The 17601-nt window shown below is 45.2% G+C and overlaps 1 protein-coding gene across 1 annotated transcript; it reads right to left on the reverse strand.

Moving 5' to 3' along the window:
* Positions 1-8771: 8771 nt before the first annotated feature.
* On the reverse strand, positions 8772-10660 carry LOC138822014 (endogenous retrovirus group K member 6 Gag polyprotein-like). The gene is made up of 3 exons (XM_070014513.1): positions 10289-10660; positions 9996-10140; positions 8772-9895 (listed from the first exon to the last, which is right to left on the reverse strand). Exons 1-3 carry the CDS (start codon positions 10658-10660, stop codon positions 8772-8774), a joined length of 1641 nt encoding a protein of 546 aa, XP_069870614.1.
* Between the last annotated feature and the right edge of the window lie 6941 nt (positions 10661-17601).

Genomic DNA, 17601 nt, shown 5'->3' on the forward strand with positions numbered 1-17601 from the left:
TAGTGGTGTAAACTAACAGAGGGAATCCCGGTGCTACCTGGCAGCATGGAATGTGAGCGTGGCCACCATTCTTGTATCTCATTGGTCAGAAAGAACCATGAAATAATTGGGGTGTGGCCAGAATCCTGTGATGCAAGCAGCATGGGCGGAGTCAAGGAGATAGCAGCTCCCCCAGTCCTTTTCCTGGGGAACAATGTCCAATTCAGTTGGAGACAAGAGGGTGACCTGCTTTAGCGGGATGACCACACAGATTGTTGTGTATGTCTGTTTGTTCCCAGTCCCAGACGTTGAACTGAGGATATGGGCACAGTCTGTGAGCTGCTTTGGCTCAAGGCTAGCCTTCCACACTGGAGCCATAGGGATTTTGGCTTTGTTGGCACTGAAGTTGGACTTTCCTGCCTAGGGTGACTTCGACCATGATCCTCCCATCACAGCCTTGTAAGTATCAAGGAAGACTGCTGAGAGCCACTGGTGAGTGCCTAATCATTGGTCTTACTGATGTTCTTGGACAGACTGGTGAGCTCCCTATCCTCGGATTTAAGTGGTGGGAGCTGTAGCCCATAGATGGAATCCTGGTTCTGCCACTTCCAAATGGAAGGAGATCCTAAGAAACTTAATCCTGTCCATATGATTACCAATGGAATATAATGTATGTCCTGATTGAAAGAGCAGTTCCTGAATGATTCTATGATAAAATTATATACAATTGCCGGGCGCTGGTGGCTCACGCCTGTAATCCTAGCTACTCAGGAGGCTGAGATCTGAGGATCGAGGTTCAAAGCCAGCCCGGGCAGGAGAGACCGTGAGACTCCTATCTCCAATAAACCTCCAGAAAACCGGAAGTGGCGCTGTAGCTCAAGTGGTAGAGTGCTCGCCTTGAGCTGAAGAGCTGAGGGACAGCGCTCAGGCCCAGAGTTCAAGCCCCACGACCGACAAAAAAAAAAAAATAAATAAATAAAAATTATATACAATTATGTTATAGGAAACTGATCGATGTGAGTTAATGTTTATGAAGCATTTAAACAATCACATTCATAATACGGAATCATAATGCAATACCTAAGAATTACTATTCTATTACATAATATAAAGGTGCCATTTTTCTGCCAGGAATGGGATTGGAACCTATGGACTTGGTAACTCTCTTGCAGTGTGTGGGAAGGGGAAACTGGCCTCCTTGAAGTCAAGAAATTCAAGTCTGTTCCTTAGGCCTGAAATAGATCACCACCACTAGAAAACATCCTATTCATGTACAATTTACATATGATTTATATTTATATACATATATTGACTCCATATTGCATTCAGTGCAGTTATTTTTTTTGTTTTATTCATGTATTGACCATTTATTTTTACTATTATGGCACATAAAAATTGATTACATTGATTACATAAGATACAGGTCTGCATATGTATTCCACTTCATACCTGACACCCAGGACATTCACAGAAAAAGAAAACATGTGTCACGATCAACTTCTTATTCCATAATTCATTTTTGGGGAGTGCTAGCATCTGAACTCATGGCCTACAAGCCTACAAGGCCCAATTCATGAATGGGTGAGGGTTACCATGCCATCCTGGGGCAAACTGAGCTGACAGGCTGTTCCCAGGGCCTGAGATCAAGCCACAGGTGTTAGCAAAATAAGAACAGATTGACAGGCAGATGGCAGAAAGCTAATAAATATGTATTTTTATAGTTTTTAGAGATGTCTATATATTATTCAGTTATATAGACTACATTCCTTCCAATTCCTGGGTATTAATCATGCATCCATGTAATTAATGTTATTATTTTCATCCTTACACTATTAAAGAAATCAATCAGTGTCCTGAAATTATTGTGTTCCTTTAAGTAATAATACTCTTTTTATGCTTCACAAATATTAAATAAAATCAATTAGCCTCCTGAAATGATGCTGTCTAAATTTATAGGAGCATCATTCATGATCAACTCATTGAACTTTGACATTGATAACATTCCATTGTTCTTCCTATGGATGGGAACCATTTTCTTAGTATTTCCTGCCGTTGATTGGTGTTAGGAGGGGGATTTGACATCAGGGCCTATGTTGCCACGTGGGCCTATGGATTCCCAGATAGTCTGTCAGCCCTCAGCAATGCAAGGTGAAGTACCTTTTGCAACAGTGTCATTCAGAGCCATGAGGATCACCGTGCAAAGGAAGAAAATATAAAAAGGCCACATTTTTTCTGTGCATTGCTTTCTCTGCAAGACCAGGGGGTCTAGGATCCCAGAAGCAGCTGTAGGTCTAGTGGCTGCACCCCAGCCTAGGGTGATTGAACCTGAGGCACAGTTGCCACAACCTGACTTCAAGCCCGTACTGAGAAAAGTAAAATAAAAAATTTAGCTCCCTCCCTTGCAATTCATGATGTATATTCTTCTAGACTTTGGATTTGAACTCAGGATCTGGGTAAATCAGCAGCAATGTGGATGAAAGGGAAGATCACTGTACTTGAAGATAAGAAAGTCAGGCCTGTTTACTAGTCCTAAATTCAAGCCCCAGCCCTGGAAACATAATATTTATATACATTGTAAAGATAGGATTTATACTTACCTATAGATGTTCAGTCCATACATGTGTGTGGTTATTCCTTGAATTTTTTGTTTTATTCATTTATTTACCATTGATTATACTATGATGATACCCATTCCGTTTATTACATTGATGACATCCTATCAGAGACCATCTAGATTTGTATAAATGTTCTCCATCTTGTCAGTGTTCTCAGGTTCACAAATGATATTCAAAGAAAGGAAGACAATTTCACCCTTGGCTTTTTACTCCACAACCCACTTGTTGGTAGTGCTGGGATCTTAGCTCAGGTCCTAGTAGGACCAATTGGCTAAGAAGTCAAGGTGAACACACCAACCTGTGAGCAACTAAGGATGTAGGCCATTCCCAGGATCTGACATTGATCCCCAGAGTCATCCAGTATAGTCATAAATTCATAATTTAAACATACAATCTATATTGATATACATGTCTAAACATGTTGCGGCCGTCTACTTGACCAGCGAGGAAGAACGACCACCACACCAGGAGTCTTCTCAGATCACACTTTATTGGAGAGCCTTTTAGTTGTAGGAGAGCTTGGGCGCGAGAGAGCGAGCACAGAAAAAATGGCCGCTTATATAGGGAATAGGGACACGTGTCGTCCTATCATTGGTCGTCTGTCTTTCACCGTCACCAAGTGCCACGGGATTGGCTGGGGACTCTACGTGGCTCGCGCATGCGCAAAGCCCAGGACCCACCGTCCCGCCAAGCACTGCCTAATATGGAGTTGTTTACCTCAACGCTGGAAGGGAGTGGGCGGTGGGCGGAGTCTAATTGCGTTCGCCCCGGCTCCCCACAGTTCCCCCTTTTTGTTTTTTGGCGACAGGTAAGAGTAGAGGTTGGGCCTCTGTCTAAAACATTAATGAGAGGACCTTGCACTGGTCTTCGCCTGAGGGGCGCCTTCCCCAGTGATGACCAGGCCCGTCCGATGCCTTTTTGCAGAGGTGGGATCTTGGGCATCATCCCACATGCAACCCAACATGCTCTTCTTGAGGCGATGGTCCTCCTCAAGTGCAGTGCACTTGCCTCGCACCCTGTCCCAAATTGCAAGTTGCATACCTGTCCCGGTGCAATGGGATCCCCTGATCCCTCGGGGTGCTAAGGCTATGCAAAATGGTAAGGCTTAATTGCCTCTCAGGGCCGACAGCCAGATCTGGGGTGAGGATCCACTCTCCAAAGCGGCTAATGCTTGTGAGATAACAACCTTGTCCCTTCTGGTTTGGGCTCGAAGGCGACAGACCAACCATAGGCAGACCACGCATCCTCCCAAGCAGCAGGCCAAAAATAATCCAACTCCCACCCACTCCTTAAACCAGGAAACAGCAGAGGAGATCCAAGATTGAAGTCCCTCCACGAATTTAGGGTCCACGCGTGTAGAGTTTACGGTCACAATGGCAATCCTCAGCTGGTCAAGCATATCATCAAACTCGCCAGACCAGTTACCTAGAAGATAACTTGACAACTGCTTAGACAAGTTTGCAGCCTGCGTAGCGTTGTTATACTGTACGCTTGTTACACATAACCCCTCATACTTCCACTGACATCCCAGCTGGGCAATCTGCCACAACGTATCTACCTGTTCTTGGACTAAATCAATCCTCTGATTAACCACCATCAGCCCTCCCCTCAATTGTGAATTAATCCCTTGTTGTACATCCAAAGCATGTGCTGTATTGGCAGAAAGGTCATTTAGCGTTTGTGCCATTTGTATTGATTGCCCCATGGCAACAGCTGCCGTTGCAGCTCCCACGGCAGCTAACGAAATAGCTGTCACCACGGCAGCAGTAATGCCGAAATCTCTTTTTTGGCGTAAAAGGGTCAAGGCACTGGAAGCTTTAACAGGTACTGGCACCCAGCGAGGAATGCGAGCAATAAGCGCATACTCATATTTAGAAGCTTTCCAGCATGAAGTATAAAAACAAGAATCATTAGTACAGGTCTGCAGACCTTTGTCACTGACTATAAAAACAAAAGGGGGATAAACACAGACTGGGGTAGCCTTATAGCTAATATTATAATATGGTTGAACTCCATCCCCCCCACAACCCACGGTGGATGACCAAGCGACAACGCTATCGGTCCTGGTAGGGCTCTCGATCTCTGGATCCCAAAAGGCCCAAGGTTTGGAAGTGCTCCACCCAAACCGACTCACTCCAATCTTTCCCCCTCCTATCATTGCCATAGGCTCTAAATTTATACAACTGCCTTTTACGCCACACAGCAACCAAATATCAAATGGATTGGAAACATAGGCCTGTGAAGGGTTTTGGTCAGTATAATTCTTTCCCTTATAGGTTTGATTAAAACTTGTGCTAATGCCGGGGGAGAAATAAAAGGTTTGGTCTTGCGTAACCCAGGCCCCCGTACGGGATTGACAGCCCGTCCAGGGCCAAGTGTCTCCAGAGTGCCAACCCATGCAAAAGGGGGCCCACTTTGGAAAGCTAGGCAAACCCTTTTCCTGACGCTTTGCCGGCCACCAGCCGGAAAACCAAGTGGCATTGGACTGTTTACAGGGGCCGCCGCCGTGGGGAACATCAAACCAGCCTGCAGTCTGAGATAAAAGCAAAATGCATGGGGAAAAGGAGGGAGCCGACTTGTCTTTCACTAACTGAAAACAAAGACTCCCCCCCAAGTGGAAGGATCTATTTTCCCCAATGGGGGCTTCCTCTGGGTCCAACAAAAGATACGGAAGGTCCATGGTCCTATTGGTGCCAAACAGGCGGGGAAAAAGTCTCGCATCATGTCGAACCGGCAGCGGCCTCGGGAACGCCAACAGAATTGCCCATCTGTGTTCCTCCCTGCTGAGATGAGTCTTGATCATCAATTGTATCACCAACAGCAGGAGCCTGGTCATTTTGTTCAATTTTTTCTTGACCTTGTAGGACCGGCCGCGTCAGCCGACTCGGGACCCAGTGAGGTACTTCTTGATCCTGTGGAAAAACACAAACAACTCCCCTGGATCTCGTTATTACCGGATCCGGTCCATACCATTTGTTATTAATAACATCCTTCCACATGACCATGTCTTTAGTATCCATGGAGTCTCTTGTCATATGCCGATCTGCGGCAGACTGATCATTGTCATTTAAAATCAGAAAATTGAGGGTAAAGAGTGTAAGAGAAAGTCTTTCCCTGGGGGACGCAGACTCAGCAACTCCCCCTTTTTGTTTTTGAAGCACTTCTTTTATGCTTCGATTAGCTCTTTCCACTATACCTTGTCCTTGAGGATTGTAGGGCAATCCGGTGGTGTGGGCAACCTGCATTTGTGCGCAAAAGGCGCGAAAACCATGGGAAGTATAAGCAGGGCCATTATCCGTCTTGAGTCTAAGGGGCTTTCCCCAAGCTGCCCAAGCTTCCAAGCAGTGTATTCTGACGTGGGACACCTTTTCTCCTGCCAGAGGTGTGGCATGAATGACACTAGAAAAGGTGTCCACAGACACATGTAAATATTTCAATTTACCAAATTCCGTCAGATGAGTAACATCCATTTGCCATAGGGCGTTTGGTCTCAACCCCCTGGGGTTTACCCCCACATGGGGAGGATGAAGAAAGGTAACACAAGATTTACAGGCCTTAACAATATCTCTTGCCACATGCCTGGACAAATTATATCTTTTCCTAAGGGTATTAGCAGGTACATGATACAATCTATGAAAGTCTTTTGCCAATTCTACAGGATCAGCAGCAACCAGAGCCACAGCCCGAGTTGCCTGGTCCACCAAATCATTACACTTTGTCATTGGGCCCGGCAACATAGAGTGGGCACGAATATGTCCAATATAAAAAGGGTATTTTCTGTTTAAAATAAAGGATTGAATCTGTAACAAAACATTAGAAATTGTACTGGCCTGCTTAACTGAAGCAGCAACTTCAAGAAAGGCAACGGCATTTACAACATATAATGAATCCGAAAACAAATTAAAAGGTTGATCAAATCTTTTAAAAACTTCAAGCACAATTAAACATTCAACAGCCTGTGGGACATTCGGCCGAAAATTAAAAACTACCAGCTGTTTGTGTCCTTGAACAAAAAAGGCACCCTGTCCGGATTTTGATCCATCCGTAAAGATGGTCAGAGCATCAACCAAGGGCTCCTTTGAAGTGACAACAGGAAAATACACTAAATTTTTGTTAACTATGGCAAGCAGAGGATGCTTAGGATAATGATTATCAATTACATTTGGAAATGAGCAAACAAGAATTGCCCACATATCCATTGTGGCTGCTAAAATTTCAACTTGCTCACGGGTGTAGGGAATAATCAATTTATCTGGAATTTTTGCAAAGTGTATCAAACAATACTTCATACCCAAAATTGCCTGTTTTGCCACTAATTCAGGAAAATATTGAACAGTTTTTGCTCCCACAGAATTACCATGGAGCCACAATAAGGGGCCATTTTGCCAAAGAACCCCCGTGGGATAATTTTTTGTTTTCAATATACATAAATCAATAGGTAAGTTTAAATCAACCCGTGAAAGTTGAGCCCTAGACAAAGCTGCCTCAACCTTTTGTAGGGAATTTAGTGCTAAAGGTGTCAGGGATCTAGAGGAGGTGACTTCAGGGTCGCCCTCCAAAATAGCAAACAAGGGTAACAGCTCTGACCGAGGGAGATTAAGAAACCCCCTTATCCAATTAATATCCCCTGCCAATTGTTGAAAATCATTAAGTGTTTTAAGGTGATCAGTCCGAATGGAAAGTTTTTGTGGTTTGACCTCAGTAGGAGAAACAACGGTTCCCAAAAATTGAACGACACTAGTCTGCTGAACCTTCTCAGGGGCAATAATTAATCCTTTATCAGCTAAGGTCTCCGTTACCTGCCCAAATGCCTCATGAAGAGTCTCTACCGAGGGAGCAGCCAACAAGATATCATCCATATAATGGACAATCCGCACCTTTGGAAATTTTTCCTTAACAGGGGTTAATGCAGCCCCCACGAACAATTGACAAATTTTTGGGCTGTTAGCCATCCCTTGGGGGAGGACTTTCAACTGATAGCGAGCATCCGGGGTTTCATGATTAACAGAGGGCAAAGTAAAGGCAAAGCGCTCCCTATCCTTCTCATAAAGAGGTATGGGAAAAAAGCAATCCCTAATGTCTAAAGCCAAGATAGGCCACTCTCTAGGTAATGCCGAGAGCAGTGGAAGTCCCCTTTGGATGGGTCCCATAATTTGCATCTGGGCATTTACTGCTCTAAGGTCATGCAATAATCTCCATTTTCCGGAGGCCTTTTTGATCACAAAGATTGGGGTATTCCAAGATGACACTGAAGGCTCAACATGCCCCAACTGTAGCTGTTCCCGGACAAGAGTTTGTGCCGCTTCCAACTTTTCTCGAGAGAGGGGCCACTGTGGAACCCACACTGCCTTTTGCGTTAACAAAGGTATGGGCACCGCACCTGTGCTGGAAGCTTTATTTTCAGAGGCCCCTAAGAAAAACCCAAACCCTTTCGATCCTGTTTGGGGAGCGGCTCCATCGGCTCCTTGCATCCTTGGAGACGCCGACCGAGCCTTAGGGCGGGCACAAATCCTTGTTGTTTCATCATGTTTTGGCTGGCCTCAGAATAATCATTTGTTAAGGTCAACTTTAGCTGCTGCTGCACATCTCTCCCCCAAAGATTGACAGGAACGTCTACCACAAATGGCTGCATTTTTCCAACCTGGCCTTCGTCTGTTCTCCAAGTCAATTCCTTTGCACTTAACTGTGGGGCATCGGCATAGCCCAGCCCTTGTAAGGTCTGGGAGGATTTCTGAGTTGGCCATTGCTTTGGCCACTCTCCTCTTTGGATGATGCTTCGATCTGCCCCTGTATCCACCAGTCCCTCAAATCTTCTCCCTTCCACCTGGAGAGTTAGCATGGGTCTCTGGTCTAAGGTTATAGATAGGCATGTTAGGTCAACTCCAGTGGAGCCTAGCCCCTTATCTCCCCTCTCTATCGCCTTTGCAGTGAAGTTGTCATAAAGGGAAGGCAAAAGCAGAAGCTGTGCAATTCTGTCCCCGGGGGAAATAGACACCACCCCATGGGGGACATGGCAGAGGACCTTAATAGTCCCCGTATAGTCCGGGTCAGTAACTCCCGGAAAAATGATCAAACCTTTCATTGTAGAGGAGGAACGTCCTAAGACTATTCCCACAGTGCCTTTATCTAAGGGTCCTGTCATGTCTGTCTCCACGACCTGGACTCCCATTTGTTGTGTTAATACCAGTCGGGAGGTGGCACAGAGGTCCAACCCTGCTGAGCCTGTGGTTGCCCTCCTTGTGGGTTGGGAGTCAGATCCTGAGCTGCCCCATAAATTTTCGGGCCCTGGGGACGGGGGCCCCCCATCCCGTTTTTTTGATCCTGATCTGGGTTAACATCTTTGTTGGCCTGGGGAATAAGGTGGCCATTAATGTCTCTGACTGACCTGCACTCATTAGCCCAATGCTTCCCTTTTTTACATCGAGGGCACACCCCAGGGGTCCTAGCGGGTCGGGACACTTCCTGGGGAAGTTTTTCCTTCTGAGGGCATTGTCGCTTAAAGTGGCCTAACTGGCCACAGCGAAAGCATCCCTTTTTGCTGTTATCCCGGGCCGCTTTAGCGGCCGACAAGACCGCAGCAGCCAGCCCCGCGTTGGTTAGGGGACCGCCAACCTCCCTGCATGCTTTTAACCATGCCTCCAAGCTCTGAGTTCTTACTGGGGTAATAGCCCGCTGGCACTCTTTAGTACTCTGCTCAAAAATGATCTGTTGTACAAACAGCATGGCAGTCTCTAGGTTTCCCAAGACGCGCTCTGCCGTCTCCAACATGCGAGCAACAAAATCAGAAAATGGCTCACTAGGGCCTTGGGTAATTTTTGTTAAGGGACCCGCCGTTTCCCCTTTATTGGGGAGGGCTCTCCATGATTGGTAAAAAAGGGCATTTACCTGTTGATACACCTCAATAGGGTACCGCGTCTGGTTTTCAGTATAGGGCCCTAGCCCCAAAAGCATGTCCACGTTCCATTCGGGGTGCCCATCTCGAATGTTTTGTCTATACTGGGCCTGGGCTTTATCCTGGGCAATGGATCGGAAATCTAGGTATTGCCCATGATTAAGGCAAGTCCGGGCTACCTCAAACCAATCAGTGGGTGTCATAGCGTGTACGGTCAATCTCAAGAGCAGGGCTGTAGTATAATTAGCTGTTACCCCGTAGGATCGGACTGCTTCAACTAAATCTTTAAGTTGAGTATAAGACACGGGTTCAAAAGTTCTCTCATTGGTGGTAGGATTTTCAAAGACCGGAAACGCGGCCGCTAACCGCGACCAAGTATTGCCTTTTATAAAATGGCTCCTCCCCGTTTCTGGGTATGGGGGGGGCAGATGGGCAGAGGCCAGTCTGGCCGCTTCCCTTTTGTCGTGGCCTTGGGTCTGTTGTCAGAGCACGCCACCCCCCATATCTGCCTGCCTCATACTCGGCTGCTACCTTTTCTAGATCTTCAGCATCGCCCGGATCGAGCTGACTTTCCTCTCCCTCTGAGTGACTTTCAACGTCACTTTGTGGGTCCCGCCCTTCCACATGTAGGGCGGAGAACCGATTAGAAAATTCCTTCAGTGAAGGGTATAAAGAGTTTTTTATTGGAGTCTCCCTTTCAGGGGTTTTGTCAAGGCTCTTTTCCTTTTGAGCTTGTGAGGGCTGCAGTCCCTCCTGTTTTGACTCTCTAGAGTCCTTTCCTTTTTTCTTTTTTCTTTTTTGCCTTTTTTTCTTCCTCCCTTTCCGATGCTGACTCTGAAAGGCTATCCTGGTGTTGCATCAAAACCCTACGCCCCTCCCGTATTAGATCAGAACCACCCTCCTCAAGGCAAGTGCGAATCATTCGCCACAGGGGGAGAGTCGCACCTGTCACTTGACCCTCTTCCTGGGCCCTAGCCAGGTCCTTACCCAGCTTATCCCAGCACGGGAGCGTAAGGTCTCCCGAAACTGCGAACCATGGGGCCTGTCTGTCAAAATCACTCAGCACCTTCTGGACCGTGGCTTTGGAAACTTTAAGCCCCCGCTGCCTTAACAAGGCCTGAAGAGGTGCATAAAAGTCCGTTAAGCCGCAGGGCTTCTCTTGTCCGTTTCCCATGTCGCACCCTTATGTACGAGTGACTTATCTCTCGGGGCGAAAACCACGTGATCTACCGTGGCTTTACTTTCGCTTTACAATTGTTTGCTATTAACAGCGGCAGGCCTTCCCAGGTTCGCTACAATGTAGGCAAACGCAGAGAACCACTAAAAAAACAAACCACAAGGGAAGAAGCAACGCAAGCAACCAGTAATCTACCGTGAACAGCATTCCGGGGGGGATACTTACCGACGTCTCCTCTCCGTGTGTTGAGTTCTGGCTCCTGTTCAGCCTCTCGCACGGGTCCCGGGTTTCGGCACCACTTGTTGCGGCCGTCTACTCGACCAGCGAGGAAGAACGACCACCACACCAGGAGTCTTCTCAGATCACACTTTATTGGAGAGCCTTTTAGTTGTAGGAGAGCTTGGGCGCGAGAGAGCGAGCACAGAAAAAATGGCCGCTTATATAGGGAATAGGGACACGTGTCGTCCTATCATTGGTCGTCTGCCTTTCACCGTCACCAAGTGCCACGGGATTGGCTGGGGACTCTACGTGGCTCGCGCATGCGCAAAGCCCAGGACCCACCGTCCCGCCAAGCACTGCCTAATATGGAGTTGTTTACCTCAACACTGGAAGGGAGTGGGCAGTGGGCGGAGTCTAATTGCGTTCGCCCCGGCTCCCCACATAAACAGCATCTTGTATTTAGTGAACTTCTCTTTATTTTGTCTCTATTTCATGGAGGTATTGTGTATTTTACTAAATATGGTGACAGGTATAACTTTGCTGACATGGATGACAACCTGTTCCTATGGTTATAGGGTTGCCTATGAATTCCTCTTCTTGGTTGAGATTCAGGACTTTCACAGGAGAGGAAAACGTGTGCAACAACTGGCTTCTGACCCAGAATTTGCACAGCACAGGAAAACAGGTGCGACTGGCTTCTCACATCAGGGTGAATTTTTGGCAGTGCTGGGTTTTGAATTCGGGGCCTAGGAGGCCCAACTGCCCAATCAGTCCATGTGATCACACCAGACTTTGAGCCACTAAGGAGATGGGCTCTTCCCAGGAACTGAGATTGAGCCACAGGGAGGCCAAAATAGTGCTCAATGCATCATTGAAACATGGGATATATATTCACATTCGTGTGTGGACTGCATCGTTCATTGAGTGTACTTATTGTGTTTATTTTGTATGCTATTCATGGATGTATTGTGTATTTTCTTATGTATATGATGACAGGTATAACTGGGCTGACATGGATAACAATTTATTCCCATAACCAGAAGGTGGCCCATGCATTCTCCATCCTAGCTGAGACCCAAGACTTGCACAAAAAAGGAAAACAGATGCAACAATTGGCTTCTGACATCAAGATGAATCCTTTGGCAGGGCTGGGATCTGAACTCGGGGCCTAGCAGGCCCAATTGGTGAATGAGTCCACATGAGCACACCAGCCTGTGAGCAACGAAGGAGCTAGGCATTCCCAGTACCTGAATTTGAGCCCCCCTGGGGGAGAGTGGGGAGCACAATAGTCATCCATTCATAAGCTGAAGGTAGAATGCAAATAAGTACATATTTGTATAGAGTAGGATTGATGGTGACCTGTGGTGGAATCCAATCTGTGAGTACCTATATTTGGATCTTTCCTGATTTATCCATTTCATGTCTGTGATGATTATTGTCGTGCTTTTACTAACTCTTCTCTACAAATAATCTATACCCAATGAGTCTTGCATATTATTTCCTACTCACATCATGCATGAACTACTCATTCAAGGATGAAATCAATCGCATGCCATGACTCTTTCTAGGTCCAGAAACAAGTATCTCAGGATCTCCCGCCATTTCCTCCTCCTAGGGAAACTCAATTCAAGCCTTAGTCCTGGAAAACATACTCCTTATACACATTTTAACGATAGGATTTATATTTCCATTCAGATCTTCAGTCCATATTGTGTTTGGTGCATTTATTCATTTTATTTCTTGTTTTATTCATTTATTCACCATTTATTTTATTGAATTTGATGACACCTATACCATTTATTACATTGTTTACATCCTAACACATAGAATCTAGATTTTAGATGTGTTCTCAATCATGCCTGGCAGTGATGGAGAACTCAGTGCCTAGCAGGCCCAATTCATGAATGGGTGAATTTGAGCATGGGAGCCTCTAGCCAATGAAGCTGTCAAGTGCTTCCCAGGCGCTGAGATCGACCCTCACTTTAGGCCAAAACAGCGATATATGGATAGGCAGACAGTGGTATACAAATAAATATATATTGTTAAAGAGTCCCAGAGCCATCTATCTATGATTGAATGACACCTACTACGTTCCTACCAACTTTTAGGTATTTATTATACCACCATTGAAGGAATATTATTCTTTTCATGCTTAATGAACTATACGTTAAGATCAATCAGCATTCTAGGACAATTGCATCCAATTTTAGATTAGACGGATGCATGAACTCATTCAATTGGTATTCCCATGAATAGGAATGAGTCTCTTGTGTTCTCCTGCCATTGGTGTCAGGACTGGGATTTGAACCCAGGGCTTATGTTGACAGGTTGGCCTATGGCTTCACTGATAGCCCACCAGCCATCAGCAATTGCAGGTTAGGTCCACTTTGCAGCCATGTCATTCAGATCCAGGATGGTCACCATGCTAAAAAAAAAATCATAAAGTGCCAGCCCTCTGCAGCTCACCACTTTTTGTGTTTTCCAGCTTCTTTTTTCTTCCTGCAAGCCCTTTGGGCCTAGGATCTCAGGATCAGCTATGGGTCTGGAGACTGTACCCCAGCCTAGGGAGATCCAAGCTGAGGAAATGTTTCCAGGACGTGAGTTCAAGCCCCATGGATGGCCAAAAAATAAAAATAAAAATATTAATTATTTAACTATATAAAAAATAAAGCTCCCTGGTTTGGAATTTCTGCCAGTTTTTTTTCGTAGCCTGGGATTTGAACTCAGGGTGTTGACAAATTTGTAGCAATGTGAGGGAACAGTTGCCACTACTTGAGTTCAAACCCCATGCCAAACAAAAATGAAAAACTAAGTCACTGACCTTGGCAGGGGAAGTAGTTGTGGAGATAGGAGGGAAGGGATGGCAGGGGGAAAACAAAGGAGGAGTCAATAATGCTCAATAGGAAATGTACTCATTACCTTGCTCCTGTAACTGTAATCCCTCTGTAAAACACTTTTGCAATAAAAAAGTACAAAAAAAGAGAAACAATGTTGTTCTCAGAGAAGCAATTTAGAAGTAAGGAAAGGATGTCTGAATAGCTGTACAAATTCCACACTGCTTTTTTTTAATGTTCAGTATGGAACTGAGTAACCATAAATGTTTCCATTTAAAAAAATGTCACTGTCTTGGAACTGGGGCCAGTATTTCTGCCATTGCTAGGATTTGAGATCACTGACCAGGTAACTCTTTTACACCATGGTTGAAGGCGAGGTTCACTGTCCTTGAGGAAAAGAAATTCAGGCTAGAGTTCCCAGGGCCTGAATGAAGGCTCTGCAATGCAAAAAATGTTTCTATACATGTTTAATATATGATATACACTTACATATGTATGTTAATTTCATATTAAGATTTTTATTATTGATTTTGTATTTTATTTATCTTGTATTCATTTATTGATTGATTATTGTATTTAGTATTATTATACACATAATATTTATTACAATTTGCACATCTATAATAAAATTCTATACAATAATTTAGGATATGTACTCATTTTTATTAATATTTTATTAAGTGTTGAAACATAATACATAATTAAATGGAAGCATTTGTCACAGTCTTCACATGTTTAGAGTCTCTCCCAAGTATGAGCTTTGTGCAATCTTTGAATATCTTCCTATTGGGATTTCTTTCAATGATTTATAGTCAGAAATCTTTTCCTGAGTATAGGCAAGTGAGGGATAAAATTGTAAGAGTGGGACTAGAAATGTGGCTTAGTGGTAAAGAGCTCGCCTAGCATGCAGGAATGCCAGGGTTTAATCCTCAGTGCCACATACTCAGAAAAAACAGAAGCTGTGGAGGGGCCTAAGTGGCTAACCTTGAGGAAAAGGAGCTCAGAGACAGTACCCATGCCCTAAGATCAATCCCAAGGACTGCCAAAAACAATAGATGAGATGTCAGTGGCTCACACATGGAACTCTAGCTTTTCAGGAGGCTGAGAGCTGAAGATCACAGTTCAAAGACAGCCTAATCAAGGAAAGCCTGTTAGACGCTTATCTACAGTGAACCATGAAAAGACCCCATGTGGCACTGTGGCTCAAGTGGTAGAGTGTTCGCCTTGACCTGAGGGGCTAAGGGACAGTGCCCAGGCTTGAGTTCAAGACACACTATTGGGAAAAAAAAGTGAAGGTTAATCCAGGTACTTTTCTAATTTTGCTAATTATTATTTGCTAATTATGAGATCATACTTTGGAAAATGAACACTGATGTATACCAGAATTGGATTCAGAGCTTAAGGTTCAAGTGTAACATATCCATTTGCCCAGCCTCTCAGACTGTAGCATTGTAATCTTATGTCCTACAGGGTTCTGAAAGGTCAATGTTGAAAGGCTTAATATGCTCCTCAAGCCCTTTGTGATAAAGTCATTACAGTTCTGAACCTAGCAGAACACCAGTAGTTCAAGCCCATCATCCTAGCTCAGGAGGCTGAGGTCTGAGGATCACAGGGTGAAGCCAGCCAGGCAGAAAAGTCTATGACACTCTGACTTCCACTTCTGAAAGGTCACATATTCAAGAGCTTCCTGTGTTTCCTTTGGTGATGAGAAGTACTTGCACTCTAAATATTCTTGGAGTTTTGAGCTATAGAAGCAAGAAAGAAACATTATTGACCCATCCTGGGTTCAGATGAAGTTCTCAGGATCCAAGCCCTAGCCCTGTTAGCAGGAAGAACTCCAGTGTAACACTGTATTTGAAGGACGGAAAACAGTTTCAAATGCCAGGCTAGGTGCAGAAACAGGCCTACAGGATTAGGAGGCAGAATGTACACATTCAACAGGTAAGTGAGCAGCAAAACCACTTCATTTATTCCAGGCACTGCCAGCAATGGGGAGAAACCTGAAACATTTGTTAGAGTTACACCAGGGTCAGGCTTTTCTCAGCCTATTCAAACAATTTCTAATTAACCTTCCTCCCACAGGTGAAGGGACTTTCAGGATATCTTTTGGCTAACAATAAAGAGCAAATTTAGTGGGGGAGAGGGGAGGAACAGAGTAGAAAAACCCTGCTCTCTGTTCTTAGGGAGTGGGCTTTTGACTCTCCATCTGTCAGATTTGAAGGCCATTCTACTTCTGCCAGTCCTTTCTCCTTCCTTCATTTTCCACATAATTAATGCAAATCCCCAGACCCACTAGAGTCAGGGATGTTTCTCTTCTTTCTCCAAGCACAGGAGTTAGAACCTGGCTCTGACCAATTGTCTCTGGGGCCCTTGGCTACCTGAGAAGTGGGAAAGAGACAGTCTTCCTACTCTGTGGGTGTGTGAAGGCGATGCTGGTGTCCTGGCACACTGCATAAGGCCTAATGACTGGGAAATGTTCCCTTCTTTCCTCCTGAAATCCAAGACCAGATTCATCTATCATCTTTCTATCTTTCTTTCTTTCTTTCTTTCTTTCTTTCTTTCTTTCTTTCTTTCTTTCTTTCTTTCTTTCTTTCTTTCTTTCTTTCTCTCTTTCTTTCTCTCTCTCTTTCTTTCTCTCTTTCTTTCTTTCTCTCTTCCTTTCTTCCTTTCTTTCTTTCTTTCTTTCTTTCTCTCTTTCTTTCTTTCTTTCTTTCTTTCTTTCTTTCTTTCTTTCTTTCTTTCTTTCTTTCTTTCGTTCTTTCTTTCTTTCTTTCGTTCGTTCTTTCCTTCTTTCTTCCTTTCTGTCCTTCTTTCCTTCCTTCCTTCCTTCCTTCCTTCCTTCCTTCCTTCCTTCCTTCCTTCCTTCCTTCCATCCTTCCTTCCTTCCTTCCTTCTTTCCTTTGTTCGTTCTGTGTGTCTGTCTACCTACTTACCTACCAACCTACCTACCATTCTACCTAGGTACAGAGCACATGGGAAGCAAAGATGGCTCTGAGAGAATAGAGTGGGCTGAGCCCAATTGGCCTTATGTTCAGTGGGGAACCACCCCGTGAAAGCTTAGGTGCATGATAAGGTGTGACCTTGACAGTGATTGGTTCCTCTTCCTCCCCTGCCATGCCACCTGCCCTTTTTTGGCTTTAAAAAGGCTGCTCTCTGTTAATAAATGAGTTTTTCTTCCTGCTTGACTTGGCTCCCGGCTGTGTCTGATTGTCCCCCGGGCTGAGGGAGACTAGGGAATGGTCGAGCGCCACACTGACCTTTCTTCAGACCCTATCCATCTTTCATGGGATGGACGAAGACCCAACATCTGGTGCCCAATGTTGGGCATGAAAGGAAAATGCTTTATCACAGAAGAAGGAGGAGGAGGCAACATTAGGCCTAGAAGGAGTACAGAAGGACTTGGGAAGTGAGAAGGAAAAGGACCAGGTCAAATTCAACCAAGAATGCACTGAAACATGCCCAGTGGAAGTCAAAATGAGGATGAAAGTTAACCCCTCTGACTCGGGTGACCCTGAAGGTCTTAGGCCCCTTCCCTATTCCCCCGATTGGAGGGGAGGTACTGCACCCTACGAGATCTGCGAAAGGGACTTGCAAGACCCAGACCCCTACCCCATGGAGGGGCTGAGGGTTGGGGAAGTAACCTACTGGAAGACCTTCCCTGGAAAGGAAGGGCCACCTGAGAGCCCAGACTCTAGGCCACAGGATTTGCTTCCCCAAGCATATCCATTCAATCTGTCACCAGGGGCTAACAGGCCTTTGGAATGGTATCCGTGGGAAGCTAAGGATCTTAAAGAGCTCCTCAAGGCCGTGGCAGAGGATCACCCAAACTCTCCTTGGGCCCAGACCCTATTACAGTTGTCCCTAAGGACTGGCTGGATGTGGCCA

Source organism: Dipodomys merriami, unplaced genomic scaffold (assembly GCF_024711535.1).
Source record: "Dipodomys merriami isolate MVZ:Mamm:240054 unplaced genomic scaffold, mDipMer1.0.p SCAF_975, whole genome shotgun sequence".
NCBI lineage: Eukaryota > Metazoa > Chordata > Mammalia > Rodentia > Heteromyidae > Dipodomys > Dipodomys merriami.